The sequence below is a fragment of the Tribolium castaneum genome, chromosome 2 (assembly GCF_031307605.1).
Source record: "Tribolium castaneum strain GA2 chromosome 2, icTriCast1.1, whole genome shotgun sequence".
Classification (NCBI taxonomy): Eukaryota; Metazoa; Arthropoda; class Insecta; order Coleoptera; family Tenebrionidae; genus Tribolium; species Tribolium castaneum.
The window spans coordinates 13,431,818-13,449,663 of record NC_087395.1 but is presented as its reverse complement, the minus strand read 5'-3'; the positions used below and the strand labels follow the sequence as shown (position 1 = coordinate 13,449,663).

General features: G+C 32.4%; 1 protein-coding gene across 3 annotated transcripts in view; it reads left to right on the top strand.

Moving 5' to 3' along the window:
• The first annotated feature begins 707 nt into the window (after positions 1-707).
• Positions 708-17,846, top strand: part of LOC657839 (uncharacterized) — a 105,404-nt gene continuing 88,265 nt past the window's right edge. Inside the window, exons 1-2 of one of the 3 annotated variants that reach the window (XM_015983368.2) lie at positions 708-1,087; positions 12,916-13,724. In XM_015983368.2, coding sequence (XP_015838854.2) covers positions 13,242-13,724 — 483 coding nt within the window. In that variant the 5' untranslated portion in view covers positions 708-1,087; positions 12,916-13,241. The remainder of the gene's footprint in view (positions 1,088-12,915; positions 13,725-17,846) is intronic. The other 2 variants (XM_015983367.2, XM_008201422.3) reach the window with 2 other exon arrangements.

Genomic DNA, 17,846 nt, shown 5'->3' with positions numbered 1-17,846 from the left:
AAACCTATTCAAAGTTAACTAGATGACAATCATTTTAACACACTTTGTACTTTCACAACAAAAGCCCTAACGTTAAGGAATTATAAAAATTGTTTTTCGTGGTAGATGTTAAAGAGTAGTACATTTTTAATTGCAAGGCTACTCTTATCAATTCTTGTTCGCTGAAACAATTCATTTATGCTGCTTCTATTTATACATCATTTTGTATAAAAAATATTTTATAATACTGCTAGCCCATTTACTATCTAGTGACAAGATTCTAAACACTTGATTTTATTGGCAAAAAGCCGTGCTTATTTCAGGGAAGGGTACTGTAAGATTTTCTTTTGTGTCAAAAACCGTCAAGTTTCCGAATTATTTTGGATGGTGACTCGCATGAAAAGACGTTAAGTTTCTCCTTATTGTATAGGTTTTGTCAGTATATTTGTTAGAAAGTTTTTCACATATCTCGTTGGTAACTTTTAAAAGCGTTCAACTTTTCATCGAATTCGTGATCATGTTTTAAAAGAATTCGGAAACATCGATGTCCAAGTCGACTCCGGTAATTCCGGGCGGATAGCAAATCCCGTCATCTCGAAACTTCGTTACGGGAAAAATCAAGCCTAACCTTGGGGGTCTTGGCGCGCCAGCGCCCCGAAGGGCGTCGCCTCTCGGAGGCCCCATCGCGTCTTCAGACTCAGCAGCGCACTTGTGCCCCAACAGTGGCGGAGTCATGGTCGTGATGATGCAAAACGCGAAAACAAAAGAAAAATCACGTCTCGTGTTAAGGGATGGGTCCCATCGATTCGGCCCAAGCGCATGCGCACAGCCTCCGTCCGACGGGGGCCCGTCGCTTATTCCGTGCCGCGAGAATCAAGTGTGCCGTGGCCCGAATTCTGCAACCCGATCATCGAAGTCGGCCGTGACGGACCGTAGTAAACGCGCCGCAAAATCGAACAAATCGCTAAAACGGGACGAGTTTTCGACGCTTTTTCCGGGCGATTTTTCCGGAAGGCTTTGGACGTCTTGGGGATGGTGCGCTGGTGAGGACCCGGATTATTGAGATGCGGAACGGGATATGAAGCGGCGATTTCCGGAGGTTTTTAAGGTAAGAGGGGAAGTTCATAAAATTTGCGTGGAATTCGCACCGGGGCATTATTGGAAGTTTTGTGGGTGTGGTATGCTACAAACAATTGCCGGGCTTTAATTCAATTGACGCTCGACTACAAACTTTTCCCGGATTCGAAAAGATTTATTAAAACACTTTAAATAACAAACGTTTACAATAAAAAATAAAACAAAATGAAAAATGTGACAAAATTAACTAATGTGACAAAGTTCCACAGTTTTTAAATAAAAGCAACTGAAACTATTTGATTTTTGCTTTTTTATATTTTTTAGATAAAACTTCGGCCCGCCCTTTTTGAAAAAGCGCTACGATTGCCCCGAAAATCCACCATTTGCTAATCGATATTGCAGACTATATGAAAGCCTTAAGAGCTAACCATTGTGTTGTAATTCATTTGAATACACTCCGACATTTGTAATTAGTACATATCGCTCTTTAAAGTACTAAAACTTGTAAGTGCTCAGATGTCAACAGCTAGTAGTGTAGGAAAATTATAGAAAAGTTTGCAAACTTTTTGTATTAGAGCGAATCTTCAATTTTTCATTTCATTTTTCATTAGAAAAAAATTATGAAAACTGATAAATATTTTAGAAGAAAAGTATTGGATACCGTGCATTTACTAGAATTTTTATGGAATTGGGAGCTCATGTTAAATTTATTCTGCATAAAATACTTTTTCTGAAAGGAAATTTTCAAATATCAGAGTTCAATTTTTAACGTAAAAACAAAGTTATTTTGCAGAGCTAGGAAAATTTTACTCTGAAAAATGAATTAGTGAGCTTGAGGAAAAGAAACAGTGAAATCATATTTTATTTAAAATGAAGTGTTTTTTGTAGTATAAATACAGACTGTTTAAAAATGTTTGTTCATCAACTCGACTATGAAATTCAAATTATTTGTGCTTCTTTACCTAAATGCCTATTGTAGTTGGTGAATACTTTTATCACTGTCAAATTTTGTTATTATCTTTTAATTTTCTTTTTTGCATGTTTCGATATAGTTGTTTCAAATCTGGGATTCGTCTTGATTAGTATGTTTTAATGTCTTTTGTTGTTGGGTTCTTTGTGGTTTTTAGATTCGAAGTTTTTCTGCATTATTTTTCAGAAAGTAGCCTAAGCGCTACAACACGTTTAAATTTTATAGGTGACATGACGATAATGAACAACCATTTTTCAATAGTTTGTATTCATCCCATGTACGAATAACACATAGATTCTGAACTGTATTTACATGTTTTGTATAAGATTATTTGTAAAATATTGCCATTTTATTCACGTTTACTCTCTATTTGTCAAAAAGGAGGTTTGGAAAAAGATTTAAAAACACTTTTTTGTCTCACAGCGTTTAGATAGATTTCACACAGGGAAAACGGACTTTTCCGTACTGCGGTGTTTTTTACTTTGCAACAATGGCTAGGGACATTTAATAGGTTGGTATCGCTATCGGTGAGATAGAAGCGGTTATTTTCTTTAGGATAAGTGACAACCCAATTAGGGTATCAACCCATTAGCAAAAAACAATAAATTATAAAAAATATTTTTTTTGAGAGATTCGTTTAAAAAAATATTGTACCCAACTTGATTGGAAAGCAATTTCCAAACTCGTTAGGTAAATAACTATTTGTACTCATAGCTTTTAGAAAGAAACGGGCTTTCCCGCACTGCAGTGTTTTTTACTTTGCAACAATGGCTAGAAACATTTAATAGGTTGATATCGCTACCGTTGAGATAGAAACGATACTTTTTTATAATAAGTGACAGTTCAAGTCAATTTGATGATTGTTTGACCTGTTACCAACCCATCAGCAAAAAGAACTAAATTATCAAAAATATTGTTTGTAAAGCAGTTTTCTACATTCGCACTTCATGCAGCACACAAAGTGCCCATGTAGGAAATTGCACTTTCAAAACTCGTTAGGTAAATAACTTTTTTTTCTAAATTTGTTTTAAAAGTGAGCGAAATAAACCGTAGAATAACCTAGTAAAGATCGTAAAGTTGTGTTTTTCCGAATTCATAGGTGACAATAAAATCGTTCGTAATTGGTTCAGTCGGGAGTAGGCTGATAAGTCCTTACAAAATGTAGGAAAGTCTATGAACCAATTTTTTTTAGAATACAATATCTTTTAATAGACAGTTTTAATTTTCCACCATGTCAATTGCCAGCTTTTGTTATTTTTGAAAAATGAAAAAAAAATTAATGCTGCTTTAAAACCGTTCATGTAGAAGGCAAACCACCGAAAGAAATTAAAGCCGAGTTGGATGAATTTTATGATGTATCTGTACCATCGTCTAAGAGCGTTTAGAACTGGGTAAAGTGTTTGACGTGAAAATGATCATCGTTTGGAACGTCTGATTAAAATAACCAGGTCAAAAGGGATCTATGGTTTAGAAAGATTAACAAAATTAAGTGCGCGGATTTGTTCAGACCATAGTGGTTAAGGATTTTGGTGTTTGCTTATTCCTACAGCCAAGAATAAACGCAATCTTGTGGTCGATTCGTTGGCTGCTTTGGAGCTTTCCCGTTGTAATTCTGGAGAGCTTCTGAGTCGATACATAACTGTTGACGAAACATGGATCCACAACTACACTCCAGAGACTAAGGAACAGTCAAACCGGCTTCGAAGAAAACAAATACATAGAAGTTAATCGCAAACGTGATGGATGTGGAGGCATGCATTTATTGAACAGGTTGAATGAAGAAATAGGAAAAAATACTCACATATGGTCCAAAAAATAATTTCTGCAATATAGATAGCAGAAATCTTTAAATTACACTTCCAATAGTGGCCACATCCAACATATTACCAACATAGGCCTTCAGGCACTTTTTCTATTTTATTTGTAAAATATAAAAAGTCACGTCGAACAAAAATTTTATTATTTTAGAAGAGCCTAAGTATCTAAAAAATCGCTAGAGCTAGAAAGAAACTACATAGGTTGAACTATGTGTTTTTGCAGAATCCATTTTGGTGAGGGAAAATTTCGTTACTTTTGGTATTTTGTGATAAATAAAGCACGTTGCATTTAGGATAGTAGAAAAGCAATTTACTTTTTTTATTGATCGTAATTGTGCAGTAATAAGAAAATTGTTCACAATGTTTCTCTGACCCGGCGCCTCCACCATACTTAAGCAACACATTATTTCACTTAGGCAGTGCCTCTGCTGCCCGCAACGGTGCCCAAAAAAATTAGGGATGGTCACCGACGTCGGTTGCTTGTGCAGAACCAACTGTCCAACTGCATAACCGTAAATATAATAGCAGATTATGTTACAAGAGATAGTTTATGTGGGGAAGCTGAATGTTTACTTTGACTTATGCAATGAGGCAAATAATTCTGCAGAATTAATTGAATGCTGGACAAAACGTTTGTAATATTAATATAACAAAGTATGTTATTAAACGAGTATGTGGGATTTGATTGTTCATGAAATTTATAAACAAAAAAAATCGTGGTGAAGAAATTGAAGCAAATTTAGATCCAACATACAATTTGTTAACGAAGTACATATTTTGACCCAATACGATGCTGACTGAAATGTTTTTTTTAAAAAGCGAAATATTTGTTGACAGATAAACGCCTCAATTTTATGGCAGAAAACTTAGAATACAATATGTATTAGGTGTTTCAAAAGTATAAAAACACCAAGGTCGCATTTTCTCTTAAAATAGGCTGTTATAGATTGTTCATACACTTCGAAAAAATTATAGCTAATGTAATTTATACTTTTAATGAGAGATCTAGCCATTAATTACTATTTTACAATTTTATCAATTTTATTTAAAAAAAAAATCGGTAAAATGCGACGTTGTCGTTTTTATAGTTTTAAATCAGCTAACACACGCAGGGTAGATTTAAGAAATGATAACAACCAGAAGAAGTAAAAAGTAAAGATAGCCAATATTTAATTGAAGTTTATTTTAATCGTACCAGAATTTATCTAAGAAACTATCAGAAAATATCAGAAATTAGGTCTTAGTTGGTAAATAACTATTTTAAGCTAGGAAAATTCAGCGTTGGTTTAGATAAATATGAAATTAATTTGAAATTAACAATAAAATCTAAAAATTCTCGGTCGGCAGCTTGTTTGGACTTCGGACACCGTCGCCGGCAGCTGGTGTGGACACCATTATCGGCAGAAAAGGCACTGTCTTTCACTTAACAGAAAACATTAAGAAATTTGTAAGGAAACAAGCTTTCTTAAAAAAATGCATGGTCAAATTGAATTTTAGAATTAGCAGGTACATACCTGCTTTAGCTACAACGATCAGGTAGTAATAACATAGACAGTAAACCACGTGGACTAATTTAATAGAAATTATTGTCATAACAGCTTATAAGAAAATATATTATTTTAAAATGCGGATTGATTTTTTAGGAATAGATTAAAATGAATTTGCAAAATCGTTTAATAGCAGGATTTAATTAAATAGCAGAGTACCTCTGTTTTAAACACTCACACTCGTTTGGTTACCCCAAATGACTATGTATTCATAATGACAAATTTAACAGAAGTACTCTAAAATTTTAAAAGAAAAGAACTGAACACAAAAAGTCAAAATAAATCGTCTTAACTTACTCGAATGTTGATAATCGTCGTGATTTATCCAGTATTATTAATGTTTTTTAAATTCAAGTTAAAATTATTAAAAACAGTCAAATGAAGGAATAGGAATCGGAAAAAGTAAAAAATGAATTTGCGGATTTTAAATTAAAGTTTTCCGAAAATGTAAACTCCGATTTTTCTGTTTTTTTGACAATGAGATACCTCCAATATCGTAGAAATCATAAATCTTAGACATTTTATTGCACCATATTGAATTGTTTTTTCTCTTACCACTACTCTCTCTTCAAATATTTGCACAGCACTTAAATTCGTCTTGTACAGGCTGTCCGGAAAGTCGCGCACCTTATTAAAGGGGATTAATTGGGTAGTCCTCCAGGGTACCGAAAAAATGTTAAAAAAATCCACATGCTCTGTTTTTACATCAAAGCCTCAACAAATTCTGGAAAAATTCAACATTGGTCAAAGTAGTACGGAACAACGTTTTTGCGGAACAGTTCCGAACTGTTCCTGTTACCGACTGATATCTTTTCCAAATACCTGTTCGTGTTCCAACGCAAGTTGCGTTGAATGTAAAATGAAATTGTTACCGATACCGATAACAATCCGTCTGGCTTGGTTCTGTAGCGTACGGTGGAACTCATAGGAACTCAAATTATGACGCATCACAAGACTTGAAGTCGAATTTTGTTCCTCATAACAATACAAATGAAATAAGTGAATTGCAGTTGATTTATATCAAGGGAGCACTTCTTTACACATTGCACAAAAATAAATGAGTGAAAATTTGTGAGATGACAATTTTAATCTTCCGATTAGAGGAATGAAACCGATTTTTGATGTTTAAATTTATTGTATTTTTTTAATTTCACAAATAATTAATTAATACGATTAAATCTACCTATCTACGAGCAAACAAAAAAATAATCAAGCCAATCAAAATAAAATTTAAAATAATTTTTGAATTTTCTTACCTATACTAAATTTATCAAGTTAAACTATTATTATTATTTTTCATTATAAAATTATATTATATTTAATTTTATTTTATGACTATTTTTGATTTCTGTTTAATTTCTTAACCATTATTTACGATAAAAATAAGACGCCGCGTTTGCAAAACATTAACATTATGTATCGTTGAGGGAGAGTACAATAAAAGACTTAAATTTTTTGTAACATTGTTTTGGTTATCCAGGGCATCGGCCGATGATGTAGTGTCACGGTGGTGCGCGACTTTTCAGACCCCTGTATATTTAAGTTCAACTATTTATTCATTGTACTACTACAATTTTTAGTTTTGGATCAACACAACTATTTACTGGGTGTTTCACACAACTTTACGAGTCTTACGCTAAATGTACGCACCCAAATATACAAAAGTCACAAATTACTAAATACAAAGAATACACATTTTATAATTTTATTTTTGGAAATCTATGACAGTAGTCTGTAGTTGTCAAACTAATCACTGTTTCATTAATAGTCATTAATTGCTGTTTTTCAGAATCCATTTTCTTGTGTTCTGACAAGGGACGGAATGAATATGATTCAAAGGAATATGATTTTATTTTGAAGGGGTGAACAAGCTAGAAAAGACTTTCCAATTTTTTAAAATTTTTTTCAAGTTTAATTTGAAATGTGTATTGCTGATTGAATTCTACAGGCGCAGGCTTCGTAACATTACGAGGAACACTCTGTATATTTACTCTTTGAAAATTTATGAAAATGTTTTCGTCTTGTTTACTTTTACTAGACCAATAGTGTTAGATAGTGTTAGTAATTTTTTAAGAAATAAAATTATTTTTGGTAACATCCTGTAGAAAAGTTCTTAAGAAATAAAATTATCTTTGGTAACATCCTGTAGAAAAGTTGACATGAAATAAATGGCCAGCTAACATAGGTTCCCGAAACTGTCATAAATGAGATTTCTAGGCACTTGTATCTCATACAATACAGCGATTAAAATATCTGCCGAAAATTTAATATTACTATACAAATATTTATTCATTGATTGTTAAATTGCCAAGAAGTAATTTTTTTAATCCAGAGAGCTACAACTGGAAATTCTGATATTTATTGAAGTTATTATTTGATGAAATCATTTAGTGCATTAGATAGCCACATTTATTATTATTTTTTTGCAAAAAATGTAATAGCTGTCTATAAATGTAAAAGTTAATAACTGTATCCCTCATCCATAATAAAGCATAATGTCCCTGTTTTATATTGCAATATTCCTCTTTCCAATTTTCATTTTATATTGATACAACTCAATCGTTGTAATGAAGAAAATATAAAGTGTATAAAGTGTTTTTCCCGTGTTTGGACCAATGCCAGATCAAAAACAAACATTTTAAGACTTAAGTCATTAAAACGCAATTACTTAAAGAAATTGCACAAACAGTTACATAGATCACTTCCTTAAAACTGATCCTTGCCATCGATCTCAACAAAAAGAAACGAGCGCCTCATAAAATTTGCTTTACAGAAGCTGATATTTATCTAGTGTTTTTAAAATTATGCGGAATCACAAAGGTTTGCACTCTGCGTCACAATTTGAAATTGCTTCTCCCTTCGCAAAAAAAAGATTGTCACCAGCAGCTCCACTAAATCGATAATAATGCAAGAAGCGATTGTGGATGGAAGAAACGAATTTGTGATGAGATTTTCGGCTTACGAATGCACCCGCCTTATTAGATGACGGATTCTCAAATATTTGCCAACGAAAGACTTCCCCCCAGTTTGCTTTTTATATATTCCCTCTAAAACCGAGTAGATAAAAGAATTAAAATTTCTTCGAGCCGACTTTATTTGTGCGATCATAAAATACGCAGATTTCAGATTCTTTATCGCTTCGCAATTTTCACCCAATTGAGTACAGAATCAGACTATCTGCTTTAAAAGAGTCGTTGCAGATAAGCAGTTGATTAAATAAATTAAGAGTCTGGTGACAGTCCGAGCGATAGAGCTGTCCTTCCGGACCCATTTTTGTTGCTAATTTTGGAGAAAAACTTGACAAAGAGACCCAAGTTGGGCTTTCCACAGCCGTTTCATCAACATGATTATTTTATAAGGCTTGGTTGGAGCTGCCAATTTTCAGGTATGGCCGCCAAGTTGTCTAAGAGAGTGTGAAAATAACGTAAATATGGCACGTGGAATACTCGTTAGACGTTAAAGAGGAGAGAATTTATTTTTATCGGGGGAAAGTTTTCCGATACTGATCCCGTTTCTTCTCAGATTGTTGGCTTGTGTGAACACTAGGAAATTGTCAGAGCTATTAACGGCCTATCTAAAATGAGTTCTCTTGGAAATATTATTATTGTACGAGTAATAGCACTGTATCTCCCCACTGCGTTTTACCAATTTCCTGATTGTTGATATCTAATCGCTAAACAAAGACCTAAAAAGAGATGATAGCGGTGAAATATAAAAACTTTTTTCGCAAATAAATAGACAATAGTATATTATTATACGCGTTTTATAAGTCGTTCTATTGTAGCACGCATGATTTTGGAGCACGACGAAGGAGTGTTCCAATAGAATGAGTGCCACAATTAAGTCATATAAAACGAGTGTAATATACTTTTTTTTTCTGTTTTCTATTTTTGTTGTTCGTTTTTGTTTAATTCAACTTATCAAAAACTGTTTTTTCTTTATATTGATACTTATTCGGGTTTTATTAATAAACGACTTGACGCTGTTGACAGATCACACACTAAATTACAGAGACGACTGATGACTTCCAGTTCAGCTCTGCCAATACAACTACTAAAAAATTACTAAAAAAAGATCGCTTTGTGAAACTACTTTTAGTTTCACAATGAACATTTTGTGAAACCAAAGTAGGAAAAATTGCTTTTAGCAACCAATCTGATACACGAAACAATTTTTTAATAGTTTTTCGGTTTCAGACACATATCGGGCATGGAATTTTGAAATTGAATAAATAATTGAAATGATAACGATAATGGAAATATTGACTTCTAAGATATTGATATACAGACTGATTTAAGAGTACCGGGCAGTCTCTTGGGTGCTGGTAAAAGACATCGAACTGAATTAAAAGTTCCTATGACAAAAAATTGTTTGAGTCTTTTTTTACAAGATATAGCTCTTCAAAGCTAAACTTTTAAGTTAAATTTTTTGTACTGCAGATGATATATTTTTTTTGACTTTAGTTAGTGGAAACGTTAAACATTAAACATATACCGGTTGAAAAAAAAAACAACAATTAATGTCTTACGATGTATAATACAATTTAAAAATCTGCAAATATGTCAATAAATTAATTTCGACATCAGAGGAAACAAAAGAGCAAAAATCGATGCTAAGAAAAACAAATTAAAAATATGTCATAATTAAGTTGCTTGAAAAAATTTGACTTTATTTTCGTGCTTAAGGCCGCCCCCGAGAGCTGTCAAAATCAAACTGTCAAATCAAAGAAATACGTGTTTTTACCCTTTTTTACTTTTATACATATCTCAAAATCGACAACAATTTTCAACCGGAAACCATTGTGGCGCGTCCAACTGGCAAATAAATTTTGAAAGCGGTAAGTTTTAAAAAATCTCATTCTCAAAGAAATTTTTATAAAGGTTATTTTTTCCTTGCTATTGCTAGTATTGGGTTCAATTTTTGCATGCATATTTACAATGATGTTGTGGATGAATGGTGTAGTTTTTTCCGATCTGTGCAGTATCTTGCGTTTGGCACACAACTTCAGCAGACCATAAAAATGGATTGAATACTAAATAAAAAATGTGTAGTTTTGTGGGGAATTAATTTCTAATCATTTTGCTTTTTGTTCGGTACTGCTCTTTTTTGAGATATGTATAAAAGTATGAATACATCATTTTGACAGTTCTCGGGGGCCGCCTTAACTGAACGTGTTTAATAATCACCATACGAAAATTTGTCCGTCAAAAACGTTAATTATATTTATTAAAAGAAATTGAAAAAAAAATTTTAAGTCAACTTCCACAATATTCGCGAAGTTGAGGCGTTTTTTTAACAGGTGCTATCGTGCAATGTATTAGCTTAAATCACTTTTGTAAAATATTGTTGATAACGAAAATACAATAACATCTTTTTTGAAATGTTGGAAACTGACTTTGTTCAGATAAAAAAAATCAAAGGTCGATTGGCTTTAATCAACAAAATTGTTACAGTTGTGATCTCAATAGTCGGTTTAGGCTTACTATTACAGTGATAACAATGTTTCATGTTTGATGCAGTTGTGTGGGCAATAATATCAGAATCCAGCTGTGGCATTCAGAAAATACGAAGAGTATTAATAAATAATAATAAAAGTAACATTTTCGAAAATCTAATACAGGGTGATTCAAAAATACCGTATTATCTCTCGGTTGCTGAGCAAGGACATCAAACTGAATTAAAGGTTCATATGACAGAAAATTGTTTGAGCTTTTTTCACGAGATATAGCTCTTCAAAATTAGAATTTTAGTTCATGTTTTTGGCGCTTTAGGTCATTTTTTTTGACTTTTTTTAGCGGAAATGATAAATCTTACATCATTAAACAAATATATGTTAAAAAATACTATACTAAAATAAATAAAATTAATATCTAATGGGGTGCAAAACAATTAAAAAACTTGTCGATATCCTAGGAACCAAAGAGCAACAAACGATACCGTTGCTAAGGAAAACAAATTAAAAAATGTATATTAAAAAAATGTTTGAAACCTGTATAACATAATAATGGGGAAGATTATTTTGAAGCGCTCATCTTAACAAAGTGATAAATAGAAATTTTAGAAAACTTAAAAATTATCTCCGTTATTAAAAACATTTTATTAAGATAATTTAGGCTAAAACTCTTAAGGATACTGTACCTCTGTACCTCTTGTTAAAAGAAATGCCTCAAATTTGCGAACATAAAATATCAATCGTCACTGAAATTACGTTCTTAACCCTAAGTGATTTGAGAACAAAATAAACAAGAAATATAGTTTAAGACTTTTTTCTTTTCGAAGTTATGATTTATCGCATGACATTTAAAGTTATTTAAATAATTACATTTTAAATAATTTAAATAGTAATTACATTTAAATAACAATATTTTTTAGCGGATATCTCAAAAACTGTTTTAGAAACAAAAAAATACCTAAGCAAAAGTGAATAATTTTTGAACTTTGGCACTCTGTCGCTTTCAAACATGCAACTGAAGTAATTGAGATAATAAATTGCTTTATTTTAACCTGGGGCCTCTGGTTTCCTTTTGCCTCTATTTTCTTGTTACGTTAACCAAAATAGTTATTTATTTAACAAGTCCGCAAAATACAGTTTTAGCGGACGAATCGAAATAAGGATGAGGCGACGAAGAAGCCGAGTTCTAAATTTTCTAAGTGAGATGAGTCCTCTAAAACTATTTTGCGGAAGTGTTGCATACAAACTTTTTTGATACTATTAGCCGTTTCAAAACTAAAAAAACGCCAACGTCGTATTTTACCAAATTATCTTTAATAAGATTGATAAAACTGTAAAATGATTAATGATTAATGATTAGATCTCTCATTGAAGGTATACATTTATTAGCTATTATTCTTTTATTTTGAAATAGCTAATAACTCTATAAAACAACAAAATTATAAAATTCTTTACATTTCCAATCCACCCTCATTATAAGTGCAGTCATAGTAAGGACTGATTTTTTGAAACAATATTAATTATTTTGTCAAATAATAAACAAATTAGAGTTCGCAAAGTGACGGCTTTAAGTACTTGTCTATAAAATAATATTTTGCGGACTCAAAGCAGTTCACAAAGAAACCATTTTAAAGAGCGTGTATCAAAAAAACATAAAACGGTATACCTTTTTGATGGATCCCGGGACACTTACATCTCCTAACCCTAAAGTTAAAATTTTTGTTTTCCATTATAACTTGTTAGGTTACGACTTAGGTGAAAATTTTAAAATTAGCAAGAATAAATAGATAGAAATTGTAATAATGTAATAAAGGTTATGATACAAATTTTAAATTTCCTTGCTTATTAATTCTTCTGAAATCGTCCGTGTAAAGCCTGTGATGTTTTTGTTGTGCTCGAATTTTATTTTTAATTACCTTTAATATTGCTGATTGAATACTTACTCTAAATAAGATGAGAAAGAAATTGGAAAACGTGAAGTGTGTTTACAGGTCTACTGGAGCGAATAAGTGTTTGATAAAATGCATTTCCTTTGTAGGTGAGTTGTTAATAATATTTTGGTTTCGATTTCAGACGATGGGGCTGAAGCAAAGGAGACACCGCCTGAAAACATGATTCCATTCAAATGGAGCAAACCCAAATTCAATAAAGTGAAATTCAAGTAAAATCAGTCAAATATCAAATATTCCGCCTTACCCAAGTAACCAAAGCAATAAAAACCAGGACAAAATTAAAAATTTATTCCAATCATGTCGAAAACTCTGATTCTGATCATCGATTTGGACACGATAATGCGCCGTAATATCTTCAAGAATTGCAATATCTCCCAGTCGACCTCACCGAAAGCATGACCGTGTAAAGCGCCCCCCTTTCAACTCCTCACCCCCAAACCTAGAAAGATGGTCTTGAATCCACGCTTCGACGACGCTTTCTGCAAGGTTATCCTTTTCCAATTCGCTCTGCTCCTGGTTCATGTCAGCGGTTACGGAGATGACAAGAAGATGGTCAACGACTTCGCCAATTTTCGACCAGGGCGGCTGTACTTCGCCATCGCCGCCTCCCCCAGCGGCCAGACGTACAGCAGGGCTTTCAATAAGACCCTTCTCAACATTACGCAGTCATACTTGACCACCAAAGTGCACAAAGACACCTTCAATTTTACGCTGGAGACGCTCGTTATCGAACTGCCGGAAAACGGAAGTTTCAGTGCAGCCCTTCTCCGGAATTTGTGCAACCAATTCGAAGGGAAACACGTCGTTGCTGTACTGATTGTCGGTGATTCCCCTGCGGCCTTCACCGTCTCGCTGACGGCCAAACACGCCGGCATTCCGGTGTTGTGGGCGAGAGGACATAGCGGATTTCTGCCAGGACTCAGGAGTTTGGTGAGTGATTTACTAGCAGCCTTGATCGGAAGCCGAAGGGCTACATGTTATACTGCTTAATGCTTATTTACGGTCGGGTGGGTCACTGGTGACCTCCGGAATGTCACGATGCTAATGCGCCGGTTATCTCTTGCTCTATCTACCCTAGTAGGACAAGGCATTCTAAGTCTTTGAGCTGCTAAAATAAATATTTTTTTGTTAGTAACATGTTAAGCCTTCTTTTTATTATCAGAATCGTTTTTACAATTTGCACTATTAAATGACCATCTTTGACAATATATGTATATGTCGTAGGCTAATTGTAAAATTAGGCGTATTATATAAAGCCTAGTCATATTGTAAACGACTGGGCAAATTGTAAATGAATGAATAAATGTCGGTTTTTTATAACGTGACTGAAAATTTTAGGCGTATTATAAAATGTTTAATCAGTTATCACTGTTTCCACGATGTGAGGGTAAAGATGAGCTTCTGTCCTTTGTTATTGCTATATTGACTAAGGGCCAGCTTATAGAAAGCTTTGTTAAAATTTAACAAAGTTAACAACGCGAGTGGACCAATCACATTTGTTCAATTTGGTCACGTGATCAGTTAAACATGTATTTAATTGCGAATTAAATTAATGGCGCTTCTAAAAATAGGTCCCAAAAATTCAGATATAGGTGTGTAAACAATTAGTATTAGGGTCTATAAGGAGATAATATTCTGAAATCCATCTACCATAGCTTTTAAAAAATTATTTAAACTAGCGAGCCGCCGTGAATGGCCATATATAGATTTCCATACAAGAGCTTTAAATTGTCCAATGTTAATGTTGACAGCATTACAAGTGCAGAGGCGCTTTCGTTGCTAGGATTATTGTTCACCTAAAATTTATACTTTTTTATATTTTTTTTATATTTTTATATTTATAAATATAAATTTATATTTTTTAATACACAGAGTGTTACACAAAAAGTATGACTTCGTAATAAGCATTTTTTTAATGGCTTGTTATTATTTTTTAGTGCTCATTAGAATGCCTTTCGTGCTTCTTACATGCCCCTAAAGTTTTTTTAAATCGGTTTAGAGATTGCTAGTAAAAAAATAAAAAATATTTGTTTTTTACCTTTAATTTTAAAAAAATAATAAAAAATAGAAACGGTGTTTTCTAACCTATGCCTTATACCATATACCATTAGAAAGCTTATGCAAAATGCTATCAATACGTGTAAAAAATTCAGATTTTATTTGAAAAAAATAAGTCACTCAACTTTTTGCGTTTTGGCATTACTTTTACATTACTAAAATTGCAAGATATTCTGTTTTTCTGTTGAAAATTTTTTGGAAAATATTTATTGGCGTCTTCGTAGTGATTTTTAAAAAATTGGTCTTTTTTATAACGAAATGTTGAATAATTCTGAAAAAAGAGATTGACCTATAATACATCCTGCAAAGTTACATTATTTGCGTGAAATATAATTAAGCAAAAATATGTAGGGTGTTATATTTAAAAAACATAACTTTGGTTCACCACCCTGTGTACAACAGCATGTGTATAATAAAAATATTTTTAGTTTGTGTGCTTTATCGTAAAATGAAACCGACATGGCAATATTTTGAATAGCAAAAAAGTTATAGATTACACACCCCTGGGCCACCTTGTAAGTTTGAAATTTTAAAAATTTTAAATGGGAAATTTATAAGCTATAGTTCTTTGCGGATGAAAGGGAGGAAAAAGTATAACACAATTTTTAACGAAACTTTTTTCTTTCCTCCTGCTTTCTCTGTACCCAGTGAAAACTATTTCGTTGGCAAACTATACAATGTCCAAAAAAACATAATTTAAAAATTACTACACATAGGCATAAAGAATGCTAATACAAGTCGATGCTAGTTGTTCACAATTTAAAGTGGACAGATCATTTATCTTCTTAGACTCTATGGACTTCTTATAGTGACAAACAATTCTAGTAAACACTAGTTAGCGAGATATTTCGTGATGAACGATCTATAAAAGTTTTAAAGGTAATGTTTTATAAGTTACAATAGGTTACAAGTAACATTATTATGCGCATAACAGAATTATTTGAAAAAAGAGTGACAGTAGACGGTTGACACGATTTATATTACAGTATAATAAGAGAGTTAACACGAATAGATGAAATAATTTTTTACTTGGGTTACAATCTAAAAATCACAAATAGACATTTTTGTTACTAACCCAAAAACATAAGAAACTTTTCCAGAAAGTTAAAAAACGATGTTGATTTTAGTTGTACTTTTTTCTGAATTACTTTTTTTGAAGCAAAAAGTTTAACCTAAAAACGCCTGGTTTCATAGTTTTTACTCACTTTTTATACCACATAATTTAATTTTTCGTAAAAAGATTTTCTACTTGTACGATAATAAAAATTTAATTCAATAAGAATGCAGAAGAGGTATTTTGTAAATTTGTATCTTAAGTGTCGAATGTTTGATCTCAATGAAAATAATCCAAGGAAGCGTTTATGGTGGAGGCGCCGGGTGATTATCTAATCTGCGGTTCTATTATAGACACAGATTTAATTTAAATAAGAAAAAGTACTTTCAATGATTTACAAAGGTATGTTTTTTTATTGATTCGACATTTTTCTTAGTTATTTATTATTAAAGAACACCATTTTTTAATGTTACTATTAATACTAATGATTTCAAGGTAAACTGTTTTTGATAGATTTTGCTTAGTTCTTTACTGTTACGACAGTGTCAAAAAACATTTATTTTTAATTATTTTAATATAATTTATTTACTCCCATTGTAGAAAGTAGGCAACATCGCAATGGTTTGTTGACTAGCAACCATGGCATTATGAAACATCCACCTAATGAAGAAAAAACTAGCACGTAATATATTACGTATCAATTATTATGACAAAGCATCAATCAAGTAGCTTAGACAAATTAATTTGACATTTATCTGTTATTATTGTTGAATGCACAAGGTGTTACATTGGCGTTATTTTGCTTTAATTACTATTAATAATTAAGTTATTTATTGTTAAAAGAGTGAAAGTGTTGCCACAGAAGAAATTGTTGAAACTCCGCCAGAAATTAGGCAATTAGTAGAAAATACCACAGTGAATCTTCACCCGGAAAAATTCAAAGTGCGTTACGAAGTTTTTTACTGTAAATTGGCGTTTAAAAAATAGTGTTTAGTCTTTTTCGGAAAATGTATTGTTAGCTTATTTTGGGAAAATGAGCAAGCTATTCAAAACTTCATCTCTTTGGGTCATGTACTCGATGCTGCGAAGTGTATTAGTAGCGAGACATAACCTCAACATTGGATGGTCGTAGAAAAAGTATAGTACTCGACTCGACTCGAGTTGTAAGTCTCTTATTTGTTTCCTATCGTCCTTATGACATTAATAACTACATGGTTATTCATATTTGTGAGACAAAAAATGAACCTCAAAAAGGACCTATAAAATGATGCTAATTGAGATTATAAGTCGTGTCCTATCGAAACTGATAAGAATTTTACAGCCCTGGGAAGTAGGGGTATGGAAAGACGTTTTTGCACCATAACTTTGGAATTATTTGACCAAATATTACAAAACTTGGTAGACTTACTAAAGAGAACATGCCTTTTAATCTGTTAATTATGAAAACCGGATACATCCACCCAGTTTCCGGATGCAGCATTTCCGGGTCACATTTTTTGTGTTTTTCTAATTTTTTGCCCTCTTAACACTACTTTTTTATTGCCTAAATCGATAGAGTAATCAATTGCGAATAAAAAAGGTATAACTTTTTACACCGCTAAAATGCACCATTTAATAGTTATTTTAATTTAAACAGAGGCATGCACTTGACCAAAATCAAAAAAGTATAAATTTTGAGCAGACGATATCCGTAGCAACGAAAGTGCATCTGCACTCAAAGCGCTGTCAAGTCCTGTCAGACACTTGTCAACTTTAACTTTGGACAATTTGGGGCTCTAAATTGAAAATATTTAATAAAAGGGTTTAGTTCAGTCTCTTAATCTAACCTACTAAAAATTTAAACCAATCTGGTAGCATTTTTCATTGATTAATTCACCGAAAATTCTCAAAAAAAGTCTTAGTCGGTACCTGATTATTTGTTCCATTCTGTACGTTTAATA